This window comes from Uloborus diversus, chromosome 4 (genome assembly GCF_026930045.1).
Source record: "Uloborus diversus isolate 005 chromosome 4, Udiv.v.3.1, whole genome shotgun sequence".
Taxonomy (NCBI): Eukaryota; Metazoa; Arthropoda; class Arachnida; order Araneae; family Uloboridae; genus Uloborus; species Uloborus diversus.
Window position 1 is genome coordinate 41,787,910 of NC_072734.1, and position 23,689 is coordinate 41,811,598.

General features: G+C 32.7%; 1 protein-coding gene across 1 annotated transcript in view; it reads right to left on the minus strand.

Annotated features, from left to right (window-relative positions):
* Positions 1-2,149: 2,149 nt before the first annotated feature.
* LOC129219739 (exocyst complex component 5-like) overlaps positions 2,150-23,689 on the minus strand; it is a 64,020-nt gene continuing 42,480 nt past the window's right edge. Inside the window, exons 11-17 of the mRNA XM_054854028.1 lie at positions 22,076-22,187; positions 19,469-19,592; positions 17,420-17,506; positions 15,606-15,720; positions 9,878-10,034; positions 3,997-4,157; positions 2,150-2,327 (exon numbers count right to left, since the gene is read on the minus strand). Coding sequence (XP_054710003.1) covers positions 2,241-2,327; positions 3,997-4,157; positions 9,878-10,034; positions 15,606-15,720; positions 17,420-17,506; positions 19,469-19,592; positions 22,076-22,187 — 843 coding nt within the window. The 3' untranslated portion in view covers positions 2,150-2,240. The remainder of the gene's footprint in view (positions 2,328-3,996; positions 4,158-9,877; positions 10,035-15,605; positions 15,721-17,419; positions 17,507-19,468; positions 19,593-22,075; positions 22,188-23,689) is intronic.

Genomic DNA, 23,689 nt, shown 5'->3' on the forward strand with positions numbered 1-23,689 from the left:
TTTTCACAACCGTTAGTCCTAGATACATACTTCTATTTGCAAAAACGGTCAAGATGAGAAGCAGAGTTAAGAAATTGATAGAAGCACAAAAAAAAAATTGAGTGAGGAAATATGAAATTTAACTTCCTATATGGTTCCTATGTCCCCTCCCCCTCCCCATTCATATTTTTAGAAAAATCAGAAGCATAAAAAACTATTCAAAAACAAAAAACTTGACACCAGAACAACCAATATTCACTGAGATATTCAAGTTCCAAATTCTAAGAGACAGTACCAAAAATGAGATGGGAACATATCAGATCAGCAGAAAGTCGATTTAATATGTATTTATACTTTTCATTGCTATTGAAAAAAAAAAAAGGAAATGTAAAATTATGATACATAAAAACATACTTCAAAAGCTCTTAGTTTGAGAAAAAAAAGATCTAATTTATTAAGCTGCTATATGGCCCTGAGTGTAAAGTGATATAAGTCACAAAATGTTTTATTTCTCCAAGAAGATTGGTCGTACTGATGTCAAATATTTTGTGTTTGAATTGTTTCTTCATGCTTGTGATTTCCATACATATGAATAAGAGGATATAGGAACCATAGAGATTTCAAATTTTTTCACTACTTTTTTTCCTTTCAAAGTTTTAATATCTTAACTCTGCAGATAAAAATTGAGAAATTGAATCAACATATCCTTTTTTCCTACCAGATTTTTGAAAAATATAAAAAAATAAAGATGGCATTTTTAAAGTTGTCTTTTGAATAATTTAGTAATAAACTTAGTCAAATATTAATTAAAAAAATAAAAACATATTAAATTCAAAAAACTAGGTAATTTTGTTTTATGAATGAATGAATTCCTGACAGACAAAATAAAACTAGTATGTTGTGGCCATCACGAAACTTTCTTCTATATTTTTCTTTTTTTTCTTCTCCCTCCCCATGCTTGACGAGGAAGCAATATTCCCAACAAAAACGAAATTACACATGCAAAAACTTGACCACCATCCCAATGTCTGAATTATTGCAAAAGCAAAGCAAAGAGCGAAAATTGAAAGTTATTTTAAAAGCCTTGCTTGAATTAATTACAAATATTTTATTTGTTAACAAACATAAGGTGGCAACAGTTAAAAATTTTAAATCATTGAGATAATATTTCCGATCATTTCCATACAATTAAAATCACGAGAAATACGCAGACAACAATCTATTACGATTTATCTTTCTTATTGTTGCATTAAACAAACTATTTTTATTCACTAAAAAATAATGATAATAAAAATAAATCAGCACCTCTTGGCGCCAAAATTGAACCAAAGCCTGTTTACATATGGATTCATATATGTTCCAAATTTCAACCAGAACGTAGCATTACTTCTTGAGATAGGGCACTCACAATGGAAAAAAAAGAACGGGCGATTGCCCTACCCCCTTTTTAGCTGTTGACACCAAAATAAAATCAGCTCTTATACCCACTAAGGGCTACTTGCCGATAAATTTTTCTTTCATTCCGTTCATTATTTCTTGAGATACAGCTGTCACAATTGACGACAAAAAACGTTCTATAGCTCAACCCCCGTTTGAGTTATTGACACCAAAATTGAATCAGCACCTGTTCCTGTTAATGGCAACATATGGACCAAATTTTGTTTGATTCCGCCAGTTACTTCCTGAGGAATAGCAATCACGCGTAACTCAAAAAACGTCCCATTGCTCCACCCCCCTTGGAGGAATTCGCGCCAAAAACCAATGGGCACAAGTTCACATAGGGGCACATATGTGTACCAAGTTTCGTTCGATTTCATGCGATAGTTTTTGCTGTAGAGCGGCCACAAAAAACTGGTCACACACAGACGTGACACACATACATACACATACACACAGACATTTTCCAAAAATAGTCGAAATGGACTCGGCACACCTCAAAACGTTCGAATCCGTCAAAATTCGAAATTCGAAAATTTGCACGAATCCAATAGTTTCTTCTATATATTATGTATAGAAGAAAGTAAAAAGGAGTTTTTAAAAATTGCTGAATTAAAAATAATTGCATAAATTATAAGAACTGTTCTGAATTTTGTATCACTGTAATCAGTATTTTTTATGCTTTATTAACACAATAATTTTTCTTTAATTTTTTTTTTATTTTCAAATAATTTATTAGCAAATATAATTTACAATTTGAACTATAACAAACTCAATATTTTTAATAAAACACATATTTCATAACTTTCATACATAAAATACTTTTATCTGAACTGATTAACAAGTTTTGCGGTTTTGTAGTCTGCTCTCAACTGGACAAAGTTCATTAAAACTGTGCGGTCCAGACAAGCCTGCAAAAGAAAGTATGACATGATGCTCTTTGTTAAGCTGTTAAAGAAGAATATAAAAGTATATTTTCTGACAAATTTTTAAAAATATTAAAAGTCCAATAACATTTATGCATAAAAGAAATCAATGAAGGTTTAAAGCTTAGAGATTTTATTACTAAGATCCAACTTTTACTTCCACTTTGATATTATTTTCATGCAAAGAATTTTATGTAAGCAATGAATATATTCTTTCATGTAGAGGTAAACTTACGAGTTTACTTTTATTAAACTAAACACAATGGTGACACAACACTTAGGGGGGGCCAAGGCCTACTGCCCCTTAGATCAGAAATTAAAATGTAGGGAGCAAGTTCAATCATTTGCTTAGCAAAAGCTCACCCAACATCCCCCAAATCATGTGACTCAACAACGACGAATGGTCGGCACATTTGTGTGAAATAAGCGAAAAAAACTTGATTTCTTCCAATGATTTGCTTTAAAATCCATCATATGACTTGGGGTCTTGGTTTCATGAATGAAAGTCTTCATTCCCTCCATTCTATCTCTTCTCAATGTACTGCCCCCATCCCAGTTTGTGTCTCAGGTTGCTGAGGTTCAAAGTAAGAGTTCCGGTTAGGCACTCAGCCAAACACGGAACCCCAGTGTTTAGTTCCCAAGAACCCTTAATTCTCATTTTATCGATCCACTGAAGGGTTTAAAACTGCAATCAGCCGTGTCCAATCACAGAATTATTGAACCCATATCTAAAGGATTAAAAGACTGAATCAGTCTTGTCCAACCATGGAATTGAACCCCAGTCTGTAGCGTGGAACCCCAAAGCACTACCACTAAGCCACTGGGCTTCCAATATTTTACTCTTAGCTAACCTACATCTCAGGTTCTTGTAAAATTCTTTACAAAGCTTATAAGAAAAGTGCCAATATGATAGTGTATGGATTTCCATGGAGAATGGGGTCCATTATAAGGCCAACTAATAAAGTCTTACACACTGCTTTTATGGTTTTGTGCAGATTAAATTGTAGACTAATAATATATTTTTTTAAGGAAGAAAATGAGTTTCGAGATGGAGGGCATCTGGGGTGGCTGCTTAATAGAGAGCAAGTTGGCACCAAATTAATTGAATAAAAATCTGTTGCAAAAAGAGTTTTTGTCATTTGAAGAGGTAGTTGTTTAATGCTTTTTTTCATGAATTTGTCTCAGGATTCAAGGTAACAATTGGCTTTATTCCATAAGAAGTAAAAATCTTGGGGAATTGACAACCTCAGTAGAAAAGATCAAACTACCGACTATTTTTTTAAAAGCTTTTTCTGTTTGTTCTTCAAAAATGTGTTCCTCAAATTTCCAACAATTGATAAACTCCTAGGTTGTTTTTTCTTCATTTGCTACTTATTTTTAAACAGCTTCAAACTGTTAAATAGATTATTTGTTTTATATGTAAGAACACAGTGACTTTAACCTTTTTTTTATACATATATTTCTGAACATGGTAAAAATTGGAAGGTGTCGTAAAAAAATGATTTTGGGGCAAGGAAGCCTCAAAATAAGTGTTGGTGGTCATGCTAACTATACTATAATAAAATAGTGAATGACAAAAAGCTATGAACTGAGCTCATGAGATGAATTGAGATTGTATGAGCAAACAGATGCAAAAATTACAAATATGACTTACTAGCTGGTCCACTGTACACATCTGCTTCAGATTACTCGGCTCTACAACTAGCAGATTACACAATGCATGCAGAGTTTCAAACAAAGTGTTTAGTAGAGGAATTTGAAATTCCCTAACACAACGACGGTATTCATTTAAATCACAGATAGCAACCATAGCACCTAGTATAAAAGAAATATTAACATTTGGAAACATCTTGGTAAAGAATAAAACATTACACAACTTGAAAAATCACACAAAACACAGTTTTAACCAGTGGGGTAGTTGGAAAAAGATGGAGGGATCACATCTTTTATTAGGTGAATATTGTGGTTGATAACTTTTTGTTTAGCCAAAAATAGTTATATTATTTAGCCAGCTTTAATTTGAAAAGCGACTCTTTTTTTTTTTTTTTGGAAAAAGGTGGCTTTAAACCAATTTTTAGTAAATTTGCATTATTTTTTAAATAATACCAAATATTTCGGGGAATCGCATTTCCCCTTAACTTCAGTACTGGTTTTAACTTTCTTAACTACCTACCAGTGAATTTTTAAAGCGTTGGAGCAATTAAACTAAAAACAGAATGCTTTTTTCAGAGCATCTAATATAAGAATGTACCCACAATACAGTGAAACCTCTCTGAGCGGCCACCTGTCTCAACGGTCAGTTTTTTGCGGCACGGATTTGAACTAAAAACACCCCTAGCAACAGCCACCCAACAATTCTGAACGGCCGCCGAGTGGATGCGCCTATTCCATTTTTCAGGAAAATTTATTCACTTTCTGTTTCTAATCTGCAACTTTTTCATTCAAAGAGGAGAATTTTTATTGGCCTTTAACAAATTCCGATAATTTTGGAGTAAAAATGTCACTTATGTTTATTTTATTAGTTGGTCAGTGTGTAGGTGTAATCTGGGTTGCAAACAACACTCTCGGAGATCATTTTAAGAATCTCCAATTGCGTATTCAAATTGAGCAATATGAGCGTGGAAAATCGGTGAGAGAATTAATAGAGTATGATTTCGAATTCTTTCCAATACAAAACAGCAATGGAGAGCTTTGATAATTACACTGCTGACTGAGACAAACATTTCCTGGTTAAGGAGTCAGCGAAAATAAGCGTTTTTCAATTAAATCTAATATTAATTTGGGATTTGTTCAAATTAACTAATCAGTTCACAGTGTGTATTATTAACGTCTTTTGAGCAAATACATTTTTATGCCTTTCAGGCACTGAAATTTTCAAGGAGACTATGAGAAGAAAAATCCCTGAAAGTCAAACACTAGGAAGGTTTCCAAGTGCAATTTAAAAAAAAAACGTTTATTTGGTTTTTCAAACATAACTCTTGCAGATTGGCTTTTTATCAACTGTGAAAGGTTTCTCAGAGAAGTTAGTTTTTTTTTAAAATAATTTCAGCCATACTTTAAGTCTAATTAAATATATTAAAGAAAAAAAGCCAGTTATATCATAAAAATAAGACCTAACAGACAAGTAATAGTCGCTCTCAAAACATACATATACAGATAATTAGATCATTAAAATATTACATCAAAATATTTGTTTCCTTGTCTTATTGTCTAGGAGATCCGCATTCTAATTTAGAAGAAAATCAAAACATCCTTATGCTTTCAAAAAGGCTTCGTATTTCCCCTTTTTTGAAATCTAGTTGAAATAGCACATGGTAAGTTGCAACTAGGCTGGAAACTGGATTCAAAAGATATTCTTTTGAACTAGCGTTGATGCCCAGGTGCACTGTCGTTCAATGTCACGCGTCACTAATGAAGCAGAAGAATACTCCACACAGGGGCGGCATTTCACTATTTCATTTGGGGGGTCGAGTTTCTTAAATATGTATAACCCCAAAGCGAAACCAAACACACATTAGCTAACCTGAAGTTGTCATAAAATCGGTTTAGTATGAATAAAATTAGTTTTTAGAAACAATGACTAAAATTTCACTCATTGACTAAAAAGTCATCATACAAAACGTCTCGCTACAAAAGTTTTTATACCTTTTGGAAAAGGCATTAAAACTTTTTTTTCCCCTTTGTGCTTCGAAAATCTTTCTCTAACCTCCTGAGACATAAAAAAATCTTTCTCTACTAGCTAAGATGATTGTAATAGTTAAAAAATAATTGAAGTAACACAAAGTTATGTATGAAAACACTTTTTATATCTTACTCTTCAAAACCACCCAGGCTACTTCAAAAACTGTGATGGGCTTAAACTTTTCACCATTGAATAATCTAGTCATGTCGGTGCTCTCAGCTTCAATGAGATATCATCTGCCTCCCGCTCTGTTATTCATTATTGACTATATGATGAGTCCATAACAAGGACGAAACTGAAGTCTCTGAATGTGAAAACCATTCTGTCGGTATATTGCTTGTAATTTTTCTTGCCTCATGCTAAAATTTTACTCACAGTTAAAACATTTAATTTTTCGTTTTCAAAATCCAATCCAAATAATCATAATCCCAGCCACCATACAGAAAAATAATTATCATCAAATCTTGTGTTATTTCATTCGAAACTGAATCTATTACTTCATACAAAATATTCAAAAATCAATGTTTGATTCACATCATCATGTGGATTTTTGTCACTTTTTTTTTGCGCCTCTTTAAAATTGGCTCATAGGAAGAATTTTTTTGAAAAATTTCACAATTGATTGAAATATACATCTATAAAAAATCTATTTTCAGTTTCAATTGTAGATTATATCTGTGCACCATAGATTATATCTTGATTTATATTATGATTCACCATAGATTATATCATAGATTATATCTTGTGCACCATGATCTGTGCACCATAGATTATATCTTGATTTATATTATGATTCACCATAGATTATATCTTGTGCACCATATCTGCGGTAGTATGGTGCACAGATCAATTGTAAATTGAACTGTGGTTTGAATAGTCGAGTAGCGGATTGAAGATATAGATTTTGATAGAGTAAAGCATTTTTCAAAATGCAAACCTGATGCAAACAAATTGAATAAAAATTCAAACGAAGTAATACATGCTAAAGGGCATGGGCTTTTTCACCATTGAAAGAACTGTTTTGCAATAATTCTTCCAGTCGTCAAATCACTGCTTAGAAGTTGTAGAGAAATGTTTTTATCCTTTTAACTCTTGAAGATTATATTGTGCCACTCCGCGATTGCATAATTATAGAGTCCCATAAAAGGTATTTGGTTGATATGTCTTTTTTTTATTCAATAATCACATGCATTTTTAAGAAGTTTCTATGAAAGCATTATAATGTATTGAGCAGCTGAAACATGTTTCTAGCAGAAGAAAGCGATGAACACTCATTAAATAAATCTTAATATATAAAAATCTTCTGTGCGGACGTTTGTCACCATAAGGCTTTTAAACAGCTGGACCGATTTTGATCTAATTTTTTGTGTTTAATTAAGTTGTGGCAAGCATAGTTTCGAAGCGCGATGGATCGAATCGGAAACGTTTTTGTTAATTAATTAATTTATTTATTTAAACATTGGATGGTTATATCTCCCAAATGATTAATATTTATTTTAACCTAGTGTTGAGCGAGAACTGAAATAAATATTTAACCTGTTGCCAAATAAGAAAGCCAGCTCTGCTTTTTGTAATGAAATTTCCTACTGTGATATGTCAATTGAGAATAGATTAAAACGTAGAAAGAGAGCAAGAGTAAAGCCTTCATTTCTTGGAAGCAACAATTTTAGATCCAGTGATATATTTTAAAGTAAAGTACTGGAAGAAATTGGATTTTTTTCACTAAGTTCACACAAAACGCGTATTTTTAGTAGTAGTTAAACCATGTGTCCGGATCGGTGCTTTAGGTTTTCCTAACCAAATGATCAGATAGTACCGTACATAACAACATTTGTTTCTCGGTTCAAATCCATCTGAGTTATGGCACCAATGGCAAGAATACATTAAGGATTATCAAACTAATCAGTGCATTATTAAAGTAAAAGACGGAGGAATTTGAAGATGAAAACTTTATTTTCGTCCAGATAAATTACAACAGGGTAGTTCCGTACACACAAGATCAGTGCAGTGGAAGATTTTTATCTTTGGAGGAAAGTACAAATTAGGAAAATATATGACTTTTTCGAACAAAAGACGACCGCTAATCGGTCGGAGTTCGCTTCGCTCACTGATCGGCTGGAATACAGGGACAGGTGGTGGCTTGGCGACATTGGCCATAACAATACAGTTGCGTGATTATTTGTTTACTACTGTTAATTTAGTTTATTGTATTTCTTATTCATTTGGTGAAATATTTTAAATTGCAAAGAATTGTTTTTGGTTTTTTAAAGAGTGTTTAGTCACTTTAGTTGAAGAACGTGTTTATTTTACATCGGGAGGGGGGGGGGGGTGATTTTCGCTTATTCTGGGAATTGTTTTTGCGTTTATCATTTTTTTTAAACAATATCCATTCGATTATTTTATTCTTTTTCATATGGGGGACGTTGCAGTGGGATTTCCTGTTTTTTCTAGATGGGTAGTTATTTATTTATACTTAATATTTGAGGATGATTTTTATCTTTTGAGTGTGACTGAAGGAACAAACCATACAATATATGAAGTTCATTCAAGTACACGAGGAAAAATAGTTGATAAAACAACTGCTAGATAAATCGAGCTGTAATAAATGTACGCAATCTGACACCACGCATCTTAAAACATTTTCTATTTACTTTTTTATTTCAACAAAACGGTTCAAACACTTTATAATTTATTGAAAATTTCCAACTTTTCAATCTACCAAAATTGAACAGAACAACGTCTGTCGAGTCCTCTAGTATACACCTAAAAAATGAGCGTAACAGTGAATGTAAAATATCAAGGAATTTTCTTGTGAAAACCATGCTGCCACACCACTTTTTACGAGTCTCTCATATTGGACATAACCATCGTTATACTGGGCACACAAGTGTGAAATATTTAGCCTATATGAGGCAATGTCTTCTTTAGTTAAAATTAACCATGGTTCTCTATCAGTTTTCTATGTTCTGAAAAAGCTGAAAATACTTCATGAATTTCTAAGTCATCATCCAAATAACGAAAAGCACTTTTTCTAGTCTGAGAATGTGTCGAGTTCCATCAAATAGTTGCTGAGAACCGGTGAGATTTCCTTTAATGAACATTGATTTCCGACTTACATAAATTGAATTCACCCATTTTCTGTCATTCTGCTCAAAAAATTTGGGGGTGCGATCACCCCCTCTTGACACCCCTATTTGCCGCCCCTGACTCCAGACCCTCTGCGGATTAGCAAGGGGGGTAAAATCCCTTTGAGAAAACATTGACTCTTTATGGGTCCACGTGGTATTTTGGTGATGACACCTATCAGAAATTCTAGAAAAACATGGCCACCACCTAGAAAATTAACTAAATCAAATCTTTGAGAATGAATAATTTTAGGAAGCATCAATGACTATTTCTACATAAAGTAAATCATGCTTCCTTTTCTTCCTTTAATGTGTTACAAAAGAAGGTATGTTAAAGTTAATGAAATGCTAATTTCAAAATACATACAAAAAAGAAAAAATTTGAAAAGGATGACAAACACTAAAAACAATGTTAAAATGATCAAATATTTCACTGTTCTTTTAAAGTAATGCTACATCAAACTTCCAAATTTATTAAACATTTTTGAAATAAAGAGATCTATAAAATATAATCTATAGATTATATTGATAATCTATAAAATAATTTAGATAAATACTGATCAAAAGAAATCAAATAATGCTTGTATAAATGAACTTATAACTATGAATGCCTACAAACTCACTCATTTACTGCTAAATATGTTTTATTGCTCCCCTTTATAAAGTTTTTAAAAAATTGGCTTAAATCTAAGTGAATAAGTTAGACTTATTTTGTACAACATACAAACCTATTGAACTGTATTGATACTGTTGTAAATGGTCAAGTATCACACGATGTAGTCGTGTTCCAAGCTCTGTTAAAACTGCTTCTAGATTTTTTCCATCAAGAGTAACTTTGATCTTTCTAACACATTCAGTTATGAATTTAACCACACAGCTACAAGCCTAAATAAATAAAAATTCGTTCAAAAACTGCTTAAAGAAGAAAAAAAAATACTTCATGTACATGGTAACATTTAAAGTTTGAGTGTAAACACCTGATTGGAAATCACGTCAAGTCTTTTCCTTAGTACGTATACCAAATGTCCATAAATACTATTATGTTAATGTAGATCAGCCGTTTCTGACCTTTTCCCCTATGTGAACCCCTTCCAAACTCTGAAAGAAGTTGGCGAACCCCTTGAGTACTAGGTAATAAGTAACAAGCAAAAATCTCCGTGTGGTGACCGGAGCAGAATAGTCCCAACATAGTCCATGCGTGTCGTAAAAGGTGACTAAAATGGATACCCAATATAAGGTGTGAGGCACCGTGCTGCTCGGAGAGGTTATCTCGCGATGACATTGAACATATTCAGCTTGTCTTTCTAAGGAGGACAGACCTGATTCTCTCTGAGGATCACATGCCAGAAATGCAATAGGCTTCTTAACAAAAATAGTATTTGGAAGGCTTTTGGTCTTCTTGCTGGACTTTACACCTTAATGCGGCACCTTGCTATAATGGGTGTCAGTAATGATTCAATTCGCAGAGGTTACCTCTTTAAGAAGGAAGCTATTACTCACACCCTGTGTGATTGTGAAGTCTTTTCTGCCTATAGGTTTTAACACCTTGGCCATCATTTGCTTGAACCATGCGAGATTCATGATATTCCTATTAGATGTTTGCTGAATTCTGCTTCAGCTACTGGTCTGTTTTAAGACTTCTGTATGGGGACTAGTACAATAGACCTCTGGTCGCAGTGCTTGGTTTGGTTGAGCCCCCTTTCATTCATTTCATTTCAACAAGCAAAAAAAAAAAAATGTGCTCACACACACACACACATAGACAATAAAATTTAGGAGATTTTTTAGTTTGATGCTGCTCCATAGTTTATAACAAGAGCAAAAACATAATTGCAAAACATAGAATTACAAATATTGCTACAAACTAAAATGATCGCTAAAAATGAATGCAAAACAAATTCACCAAAAAATAAACACAGTGATTGTTTTGCGTTGAGCTTCAATAAACTTTTTAAAAATTTGAAAATGGGATATTTGTAGAACAAAGATTGCATGGGGTTAAATTCTGCTGATTTTTTTTTTTTTTTACTGCGTAAATTTCACACTGCAAAACTTTTTATAAGACCATGAAATTTTTTTTATAGTAATTAATATTTGATACTTCATGTGGTGTTTTTGGGTAGCTTGCTATTCTTTCCCTTTTTCGACAATAAAGCTTGAAGTAAATTGTGGAATATGTAGTGTGAAAATTATAGCAACAAACAACAGCATGATCTCACTTCCATGCATTTTTGACTCAACACAAGAGCAGAGCGATAGCTCTTTCTCAGACTCAAATTAATGGTAAAGGAACTAAATATCAAAATATTTTAGAAGCTCGCATATGCTCTATGTAATGTTTTCATCAAGTTTAATCAATCTTTCCGATTCAAAGCCTATGAGGAAACGAAAGCTTTCAAATTATTTCATCTGAAGACGTATTCATTTGTTGAGCTTTTTCAGCATGGCTTCAAAGCTATTATTCTCAATGGCTTCAAAGCTATTATTCTCAATGGAAGTGCTTTGCAATGACAGACTAACATAGCTTAAATGTAAAATATGTCAGGAAGTATGCAAATATTTTCATGATAAGAATATCGGATGTGCGAGAGACAAATAAATAAACAAGGAGCAAAATTTGCTTGAAACCGCTTGAACATGAAGCTTCATCAGAAACAGGCAGGCTAAAACTCTGCCATTACAAAAAAAATTTCGCTAACGCCCTGAAAACCTCTTGTGAACCTCAGGGGTTCACGAACCACCGGTTTTGTGCGTTATATTTTAACTTCCCACGACATTTTTCTTTAACAGAAAGAAGTACTAGATCAGGGATGGTGAACCTTTTCCGGTTAGTTCGCCAGTTAAGTTGCTGTTGGTTACTTCCATATATCCAGGGTGACACTTATTATATTTCTTTTTAAAAAAAGGTTCCTGCTTCGTTTTTCAACTGTTAAGTTATATTCCATAAATATAACTTAACTTTCTTAGTTATCAACTTTTATCAAATGTTACTTGAATAAACAGTATTCTTAAAATATTTCCATTTGATGTTAAAAAACACTAAAATGTCTTAAAGCAAACACTGCAAATGTGAGTGAGAAATAAAATAAAGATCATTAATGTTAATTATTTTTATTTTTTACCATGAAAAATTAGATGCATTAATAAATTCAAAAGTTACTATCAATTTATTTCATTTATCTGCCAAACAATAGGTGCTTATATCCGCAGATATCCGAGGGAAAATAAGGATCTGTATCCCTATCCGTATCGGTTACTTTTTTGGCGGATCTTAAAAGGATCTTTTCTATTCTAAAAATTCTTAAATATTTGAATTAAAGACTCTTAAATTCCGTTTTAATTAGGTTTTATTCTCTGTCTAAATTATAAGTCCCGATTTCCGAAGACAATTTACCCCCCCATCGCAAAAAGGAAGGGGTAATAAGTTTTAAAAGTGCATCTGTGTGTCTATTTGTGGCATCGTAGCTTCTAAACAGATGAACCGATTTTGATAGTTATTTTTTCGATCAAAGGTGACTTGATCAAAAGTGTTCTTAGCTTGACCTCGTTTTTGTAGAACTTTAACTATCGGAGATATTAATTAAAAATTGACCATGTTTTTTACAATTATGATAGTAAAAACTTACCTGTAGGTTGAAAATATTGGCTCTAATTGAAAGAAGGAAGTTTTCTGTGTTTGGTATTTATTTGGAACTTCCAAGTTATAAAAAGTAGGAGCTATAATCTTGTTAAGTAAATTTTAATGCTATTATAAGCCTTTATATGCGTGATTGGTAGTGATTTCATAGTCGGAAGATAAAGAGTAAAAGCTCGATGATTTAAAATTTCTATCTCCTGTTGGTTCACATTTGTTAACAATATGTATTCTGACCCGCAAAATTCATCTTAATATGAGGTCGGCTCTCTGAGGAATGTTTTTTTTTTTAATTTTAAATTTAAGATTAATTTTTGTTATTGACCTGGGGTTTTTGTAATTCTTCATTTTGGTTTTTCTCGGCATCCTTCAAAAAAAGTGAAATTAAATTATCTATTTACTAGTTGTAAAGGTGTTCCCGACTCTGTTATTTCGTTGGTCGGGGTAAGTTGGGTGGAATGGGTCAACGCTGCATTTACATTGAAATAAAATGCGAAAAATTATTTCTAGCCTGTCCAGAAGCAGCTTTACACTCTTGCTCCTGTACCCTACATCTGCCAGTCTATCTAGAAATAATTTTTCATATTCTATCTAAGCATTAATGTAGCGCTGACCCATTCCTTCCAATTCCACCTCAATTTTAACGGAGATTTAAAGAGTAAATAATTGAGTCTTGTTTATATTTTCGCCATAGATGACATTTTTTGAAGAAAAAGTGCCGTTACCCTAATGGGAATACTTTCTGTAGCAAATTTTACACTTGGGTAGTTAATTTGGGTTAAAAAATTTTGAGATCCGTATCTGTATCCACCGATCTTGACACTAATGATCTGGGTCCGTATCCGTATCCGCGGATCTACTTTGTTAACGATCCGGCACATCACTAATTGTAAGCAGTGCTATTGAAAACATTTTCATGACCAAAAAATATGTGGGAGTAAAAGGAAGTAGTGTAGGGTTCACACTATATATCGCCGCCTCTGAACTACACTAAGACATCTAATACCAGAAATAACACTAAGATATCTTACTGTTGCTCTGAGGCAATGATATATATATATATATATATATATATATTATTTATTTATTATTTTTTTCAGAATGGGAAAAGGAATTTACATATGCTCAAAGACCTTTTTTTTAACCATACAGCATGAGCACAGCCCTGCGTTTACAGCTAGTGTATGATCAATACAGGAGTCTTACTAATTAGGATGGTAAATAACATACAGGGTTTTCTGTTCGAACCTGCAAAAACCTCCATTTTCGCAACCGTTGGTCCTAGATGCATACTTCCTATTGTAAAAATGTTCAAAATCAGATGCAGAGTTAAGACATTGAAAGTTTGAAGAAAAAATAAAAATGACTCAAAAAATACAAATTTAACTTTTTATAAAGGCCCTAGATCCCCTAACTAATGTTTAGAGAAATAATCTCCATTGAAACTATTAATGACCTAAAAAACTTGACATTCCTGCGATCAAAACTCAAGGATATGTTCCAGTTCAAAGTTTTGAGGAACCATACAGAAGATGGGATACAAACTTATCACCCTTTCAGGAGAATGACACGTCGTCAAAGAAAGATAAACAAGATATTTATATTTTTCATTGCTATTCAAAAATAAATGCAAATGTTATGTCGTGATACACATAAACTCACTACAAAACCTCAAACAATTTGAAAAACCACACTCTATGCACACATATAATTTTAAACACTTGTTAACCGCTATATTTTCACACAAAAGGTGTATTTGACAACGAGTGAAAAGTGGTGTAAGTCACAAAACACTGCGTTTCATATTTCAGTGAATATTAGTCATACTAATTTCAAACATTTTGTGTTGGAATTCTTTTTCAATGGCTATTATTCCCCTAAATATAAGTTAGGGGACCCGGGATCTGTATAAAAAGACTAGCTGTACCCGACACGCATTGCTACGCCAACAAAAAAATACATCATTATACTGATTTTCATGACAATCAGTTGAACGGGGCAGAAGTTGCTACTCTGCAGTGCCACCTGGTGGCGAGTGGCTTCAATGAGCATATTATGCACCTTCTCCGTGGAAAAATACATATATATAGCAATTTTCATAATAATCGGTCCAGGTATCAAGTGAAGCCGTGACTATACTCAAATTTTGTACTCACACAGTTTGCAAGATCAATCAATCGCTAAAAATAACAAATAGAAAAAGTTTTAAATCCCCCGTTGCATGAAAAGCCATAAAACAATAAAGAAAGAATTTATTTGTTCAAACTCAAGAAAAATGGCAACAGCTAACTTGTTATCAATGAGATCTTTCACGCGAATTAATTTCTGCAGCCGATAATTTTATTCGTATTTATCCAATGGATTGTGACTTAAATTGGAATAAAAAAGTAACTATCGATCGGATTTTTTTCGAACTGGTCTATAAACATTCCCAGTACCAAAAATAACAAACGTGAAAGTTTCAGCCAAATCTGCCGGGTAGTTTTTGAGTTCATGGATGACATACAGACAAACATTCATTTTTATATATATAGATAAATTTTGTATTTTTGACTTATTTTTATTTTTACTTCAAACTTTCAATATCTTAACTCTGCATCTGATTTTGCAACTGGAAGTATACATCTAGGACAAACGGTTGCAAAAATAAAGGTCTTGCATGTTAAAACGGAACACCCTGTATATCTCATAGAAACACACTGCATATCAAAGCATTAGATTATTGCCCGTTATATCTAAGCTAAAGTGTTTAAATAATTGTACACATTTCCAATCTTAAGAAAACATAAATGTGTACAAATAAATAAATTAAAAATATTTACAGTAGTGGACTTGTCAGCATCAAAAGTAGCCATTTCTGTTTCAGGTTTAAAATCTGTTTTCTTTTGCTCAGACTGCAGTAGAAATTTCACCCATCCTAAAACTGAAGTAATGCACCTATAAGAAAAAATATAAAAATATTTTGTAGGTAAATTTTTTAAATTGATGATAAAATTGATTTAATATATTATGGAGCATTCATAGAATAATTACAAGAAAACTAACCTAAAACAGATTTGACAACATTTGAGTAATTCTACAGCCTTTGTCATTTAAAATATGATCAACACAAACACATCCTTAATTTTTATTTTACAATTTAAGAAACATTCTGCATTTATTTTGAAATTAAAGTAAATATGTCGTTTCAAAGAAAATTGGAAATGTAAGCCATGATTTAATTTAAATATATTTTTTATCACTCTAAACTTGCATGTGCACAGCTGAAAAATACTAAACCAATTTAAAATTGCAAAGAAAATAACAAAAAAGATATTTAAAGGTCATTAGTAGCAATATGCAAATGAGAACATTTTTCTTTCTGAGATAAAATACCTTTTTACTTCCTTTTACTAAAAAGGAAGTATTGTATTTGCAAAACATTTTTCGCTCAAAAATCGACCTTAATTTCCATTTTGTTCGCCCTGGAATGAATGTAGAGCTCTAAGAACGTATAGACACTCGAAATATAAATTTTGATGATTCCTGAGTTAATTACAACGAGTTTTCTTGTGACGTTTGTATGTACGTATGTGCGGATGTGCGTATGTACGTCGCGTAACTCAAGAACAGTATGTCCTAGAAAGTTGAAATTTAGTATGTAGATTCCTAGTGGGGTCTAGTTGTGCACCTCCCATATCGGCTGCATTCAGGAGTTTCTAAAGGGGTCTTTTGCCCCTTTTTGGGTCGAAATCATTGTTAATTTTGATGTAAGCTCGAGTAGTGTTATAATTTGGCGGACACTTGGTGATATATCGCCAGTCTTTTGGTCACCAAGTTTTGTCTCGAACTTGGCGACAAATTTGGTGATTTTTTTTTTAAAAATCTGTTTTTAATTTTCCCACTGTTGGTGACATTTAGAGAGTAAACTGCCGAGTCATTTAAAAAATAATGGGAAAATGACATTAAATTGAAGTAAAAGGAAGTCATGTGATGCACACATCAGCTCATTTTAATGTATAAAAGTAAATTCATGCTTGAAAAAATCAGAAATTACAAATTTTTAACAAGATACACAGATTTTTACTTTTAATCTATACGGAATCACCTTAAAATAAAATTGTCTATCCCCAAAATTCAATGCAAGTATTTTTTTTTACATTTTTGAGGGTGAGTAGACATGTTTTAAGGGATATAAGACAAAAAACAACTTTATATATTCTTTAATTTAGTCATACATTTTTTGTTTAGTTTTTGTTTTTAGTCTAAAGATTTTAATTTTTAAAGCTCATAGCCTGGTACAAATTCTGTAATTGATCCATTTAGCCGAAACAAACTTATTATGTAAGTCCAATTATATAAGTTTCATCTGGCCAGAAGTGAAAAATCTTTCAGTTTTGCATCACCGCTAGAAACATTGTTAATCAAAATGGCACCATCCATGTGGGTGAAAGCACACTGCCTTTTGATTACTCCAAAACACCTCAGTTAAATCCACGCTGAAAGACCCTTTTGTACAATATTTGATAAAGCACCACTGCATCGTCATGACATTGAGCGGTGAACAAACCCATCATTTGGGTTTTTACAAATATGCTTTGCTGTGTAATGAAAATGAATGCCATTACACCTATTGCCTATGTAAGGGAACATTTACCTTTCAAGTCCTGTATGAAGCTTTCCTTCCATTTCTTCAACAGTACGTTTTTTCTTTTGTAGACAATCTCCATGCTTTGGTGTTGAACTAAAAATCATATTAAATCGCTATTTAATATCATATCAGTAAAAAATATTCACCATGAACATTTAAACATAAGTGCAGAAACATTTAAATTCTTTTCTTAAAATGTACTTTCCTACAGGTCTCAACTTAGTTACAAAATTACGCACACATGTAACAGGGGTACAGCAGAATTAGTTTCATGAAGGTTAAGAATTTGGAAAGTACATATGAAGCGGTGAGAAACAAAGGGATTTAAGTGGCAAAATTTAAAAAATGAAGATAACCATTACAAATGGTAGGTGAACCTCCCCTCTGTCTTGGGGCAAGAGATAGTACTAGTAGCCCTGGTAGGTGTTGCGGTACAGCATGATTTAGAAAAAAAGATCAATGGGAGCCTACCTAGGAAGTAATCTTTATACATGTTTTACTCACAACTTGAAAATGTCCACTTACATCCCTTTGCTTCTCACTGCCTCATATGAAAAGATTCAGGAGGAACAAACACTAAATTTTGACTAAAGTTTAATTTCAGAAATTTTATATTATATGAGTTGATAGAAAATCCTGTCAACATGCCAAGCACAAAGCAAAAAAAATATGCTGTTGGTTACAAAAGAAGGAAAGGGGTAATCTGAATCTAACTTTTTTATCTGACTCACCACCAGCTCAAAACAGTACCAGTATACTATCCAAGTCCCAGTTTAGGGAAGATAAAATGGGATAAGTGAAATGAGAGAGAAAGTAATACAAATACACATCAGTAAAACAAACCTCCCTATTTCCCAAAGGAGCTCTGGGTTGCTGCATGAAATGTGCTAAATGCCTCTAATATGTTGAAAACAGGTTCCAAAAATCAAAGTGCACCTTGTGTTCGCTAAAGGGTCAACCCTTGCTAAAGGGTCAACTTATGTGGGCCAAAACTTTCAAAAAATGTTCATAAGAAAAACTCGTAATAAACAATTAAAGCTTGGTCATTATCTCTATTTTACTCCAATCATTTTCACGAACACTAAAGAATTGAATACTGATTGGACATTTTACCTATTTTATTAAAGCCATTTTAACTAAAACTAAAGAAATGAATACTGACACATTCTGAAAAATTTCATGTTGCATGGCCATTAACTAAAGACTTACAGTAAAAGATTGATTGTATGAAAAATGTATGAAGCGCCGAACACCAGATTCGTTACGTTTTTTGAAAACAGTCAAACCTGTCTATCTCAGAACATGTGTATTTCGAAAAACTACATGTGTTTCTTTTCTTTTTCTTCTTTTTTTAATAAAATTTTTCCCAGCAATCTTGATTAATTTATGACACATTTCTGCCTGTTTTTCTCAAATATTTTATCTGAAATCCTCTATTTTTCCAAATATAAAATTAGTAGCTAAGTAAATGAGACCCTGAACTTTTTTTCACCTGTTAAAGATCAAAAGTGAGCAGAAGATCAGCCTTCAAGTAAAAAGTAATAAAATATAATGCTCAGCAATGGTCAGGAAGGAGGAGGGGAGGGCAGGAAAAGAGCTAGGTCAATAATGAAGAGCACACTGCTAAAATTGAACTAAAAAAATTATTTTGGTTAAGTAACATTTATACCACTGATGGAGGGTAAGCATTAGCTCCTACACATGAGTTTTTACTAAAATATGTTCTAGGCATTTTAGATCCCTCTAGATTTTCATCACACTCAAAAATGTATCTTAAGATACAAATTGATTGTAGATAATTAAGTGTTATGGACTCCTACTCATCACAACAATTAGGATAAATCATGCACTCGCCTCTTTATGCCCCTTTAATACAAAAGTGTCACCCTGAAACATTTATTACATATTTGATAAAACGGCAATCAAGATAAACCAGGGGAAAAAATCACATCTTTCATGCATGCCAAATAGTGCACTGATCCCTAAACATTTAGAAATCTTTTCAGAAAAAAAATAAAGGTTGAAATATTAGAGAAAATTCAGTTACTGTCTTACATGACAAGAGGAACAACTGTGTCAGCAAACTGCTTTTCAAACAAATGATAAATTGCATTGCACTGGCGGATGACATCAAAAAAATATATTTCTGGTGGAGATTTGGGCTCTGCTAATGGAATAGCTGTAACAGAAATCATTGATTATTAAAAACAACCAAAACTTCAAGCAAACAAAATACAGTCAGACCTAGATATAAGGTCGCCTGTGCATGAAATCATTTTTTTAAAGTCCCGATTCATTGAAAAGGAATTAGGTTTTATTGGATATGCGGTCTGGTCTTAAATGCCAAAATCGCACATTAGGTCACTTTTGTGCCAATTCCTTGGTTGTTTTTAGTGCCACACTGATTCTATTCCAAGAATTTTTGTGGTACATGATATTTCATTGTATTTTCCTAAAAATGAAGGGATAACCTTTTACAGAAAACTCTTAAAACCCCTTAAATGCAAGAAAAAAGGAGCAGATAGACACTTGAATGCTGTAGCAATTGAACATAACTGGAACCGATGTGATGGAAAGTTTTGACTCCACCCCTTCCCAACGTGGTAAAAAAAAAATTCTCTCACACCACAAACTGTTATGACAAAGCTGAAAAACACATTTAAAAAATACAAAACTTAGAAAACATTGTGTAAAAAATTAAATCAAACTCATGATGGTCATTTCTCGAAGAATATTTTTAGTAAAGTAAGTTGTATCATCAATGCTTCAGCCTGTTTGCATTCAACTTTATTCTGAGTTAAAAAATTTAAAAATAATCTAAACCTCTTATAGTTTAAAAATTAGATTTAACACTAGAATTACGGGAGGGGTCATTTTGACCCCAATCAAACTTTTTTTTGCTAACTAATCCTCTGTATTTTCATAAAACGCTCAATCCTTCCTTGACTTTTCCTAAATCATTGTGCTGTGCAATAATAAAAAGTTTTCAAGAAAATTGTAATTCTTTTAAAACCAAACTAAAGGGCTACAAATAAAAGTGCAGGCTGGTGTCATTTTGACCCTTTTGAGAAAAACAGAACTGCAAATACATTTACTAAAGCTGAAACAGGGCAGAAACTCAAAAATGTCTCTTAGAACATATCATTTTAAGAACTTGAAGCATTTATAAGTTTTTGTACAGAAAAGGAAATATTAGCAGCTAGCTTCTGAAATGCTACTGAAACTGCGCTAGTTTTTTGATGAGCAATTAAAACTTTTTTAAAATATTTCATTATGTATCCTGAAAATCTCTGTATTCTTTAAATTAACTGCATTTATTATAAATATGTTTCTTCTAAACTAATTTTTACAGATATTTAACATTATATAACCATGCAAATTTCTTCTCCGGGGTCAAAATGACCCTCACCATATTTCTAGGTATGAAAAGATCGCCGTAATTCTAGTGGTAATTAGGGGGAATTGCTGTACCCAGGATAGATGCAGCATTCCTTATACTTCATGCAATTATTGATAGAAAACAGTCAGGGTCAGGGGTAGTCATAGATGCAAAATGAGGTTTCCTTAACCTGTATATATAGTGAAACCTGTGTAAGTTGACTACCTGCGGTGCACTACTTTAGTGGTCAACTTAAACAGGTGGTCAACTTATAGAGGTTGAATTATATGAAATAGATCTAATTCTTTGCCTGAAAACAGCGGTCAACTTAGACAGGTGGTCAACTTACAAGGATGGTCAACTTCACAGGTTTTACTGTAGCATCAGTTCCAATTTAATGATTACGTTTAGCTGTATAATAGTTATTTTAAGTGCATAATTTTCATACCGTAACTTTTAAACACCTTATGTTAAATTTTTTTGTTCACTAAATATCAAATACAAATACAAATACAAAAGTGACGACCAGCAACAGGCTCTGGGCCCAGCTAGACTGGTCCCAGACAATTTACAATCCCCAGTGAAGATCAATGGCCCTCTTAAAACTATCTACTCCCTTGCTCATTACCACCTCTTCCGGTAAACTGTTCCAAGGTTCCACTACCCTGCTAAAATAATAATTTTTCCTAACATTCATGTTAGCCTAAGATTTAAATAGCTTAAAACAATGACCCCTTGTCCTGTTTTCAGTGCTAAACTTCAGCCCCGTAACATCTTTCATTTTAATAAATTTAAACTGAATCATGTCCCCTCGGTCTCTTCTTTGCTCAAGACTGTACATTTTTAGCCTTCTAAGCCTGGAATCATAGTCTAAGTGAGAAAGTCCATTTATTAGGCATTATCATAACCATGCATAATTTTGAAGTCAAAAACTAAGTGTTAGGTTTGTAAAGAGTATATAGAGTACTGTATGTATTAATACGCAATTCTTCTTTGGAACGGCAGGCAATTATGGTGTGGTTTCCGAGCCATACAATATGGGATACATGCCACACCACAATCTTGTATACATGCCGCAGTTTCTCTTTACAGGATACCGCTATTACTAAAATTGAACTTTATCGAACCATGTCTTATTTTATGATTAAAGTTAATCATGAATCATGTCACGTCATCATGAATCAGCGTAACTTTTTATAGAAGTACAACTGTACAAGGAAAACAAATACTACTCAAAATAATTAGTTTATAGGCAATACTAAAACAAATTTATGCTATCTTACCTAACAAACCAAGCTCTAAAGCATAAGAAACATGCTCTTGAAATAAATAATGTAATAATAGATCAAATAACATAACAGCATTTCCAGGTAATTCTGACAGCTGCTTTGACAACTAAAAGAAAATAATAAAATACAATGTAAAGTCAAAATCATATCACTTCTTCTTTAATAAAGTTTCATTTTAAACTGAATATATATTATAGAAGCTTCAAAGTACGATATAAATTTTTTAATACTTTAAAACTAAGTCACAAAGGTAAATAATATTAATAAAGCGCATTAGCAACTGATTGCATATATGCAATCGGGATGCATTTCAGGATTTCAAGGAACCCTTTTTTCAATGCGAAGAATTGTGAGCTTTTGGATCAGTCATTTCAGAAAATCAACCGGGTGGAAGAAAAGACAGTTTCATTCTTTGCAAAATTTATTGCTCAACAGTTGTTTTTTAAAAGGAATTATAAAATAAATGAATGCATCATTTATATTATGTTTCATTTTGTCTTTGATGTTTTGTTAATCGCCAATTTTTGCTATTTAAACTATCTTATCTTCCACTCACAGCTTTTCTTTGATAAATTTATATCCAAAAGCTCACATTTTTAGTACAACTTGAGGACTTTGTATTTTCCAGGGATGACGTTTTACTTCATTTGAAAAAAATTAAAGAGACTAAGGCTCCGGGACCAGATAATATTTATCCAAAAATTTTAGTTGAATGTGCAGAGGAATTAGCAGATGTAATCGTAAACATTTTCAATGCTTCTTATAATTCGGGGACAGTGCCAGAGGACTGGAAGCTGGCTAACATTATACCGCTCTTCAAGAAAGGGTGTAAAGGGAGTGCGGGAAATTATAGACCTGTGAGTCTAACTTTGGTGGTTTGCAAAATTTTTGAAACATTGATGAAAATTAAGATAGTAAATTTTCTAGAGACTAATAATCTATTGACTAGTTTTCAGTACGGTTTCAGGAAAGGTAAAAATATTGTGCAACTAATTTATTACATTTCTATGACAAAGTTACCATGGCTTTGGACAATAAGAAGCCTGTAGATGTTGTTTACATTGATTTTCAAAAAGCTTTCGATAAGGTACCGCATGTTGCTCTACTTAGCAAATTAGCTGATATAGGAATAGGAGGGGAAACTTTCATTTGGGTAAAAAATTGGCTGACCGGAAGGAAACAAAGGGTAGTTGTAAGGGGGAAATTATTCTAACTGAAGTGAGGTCTTAAGCAGGGTTCCTCAAAAATCAGTGTTAAGGCCTGTTTTGTTCATTGTCTTTATGAACAATATTCACAAAAATATTTCTGGGAACATGAATTGTTTTGCTGATGATGTCAAAGTTATGGGGACTGTAGAAAATGATGAACAAGCAAATCAGCTGCAAGAGGATCTAGATCATATTACGGAGTGGGCTGATAAATGGGGTATGGCTGTTAATGTTGGGAAATGTCAAGTGCTACATTTAGGGCATGGAAATAAGTGTACAAATTATTATTTGCAAGGTTCAGTCATTAGTCAGGCAGACAAAGTTACTGATCTGGGAATCTTAATAAGTCAGGATTTAAAGTTAAAAAAGCCAACAGTGCAACATTGCTAGCAACAAAGCC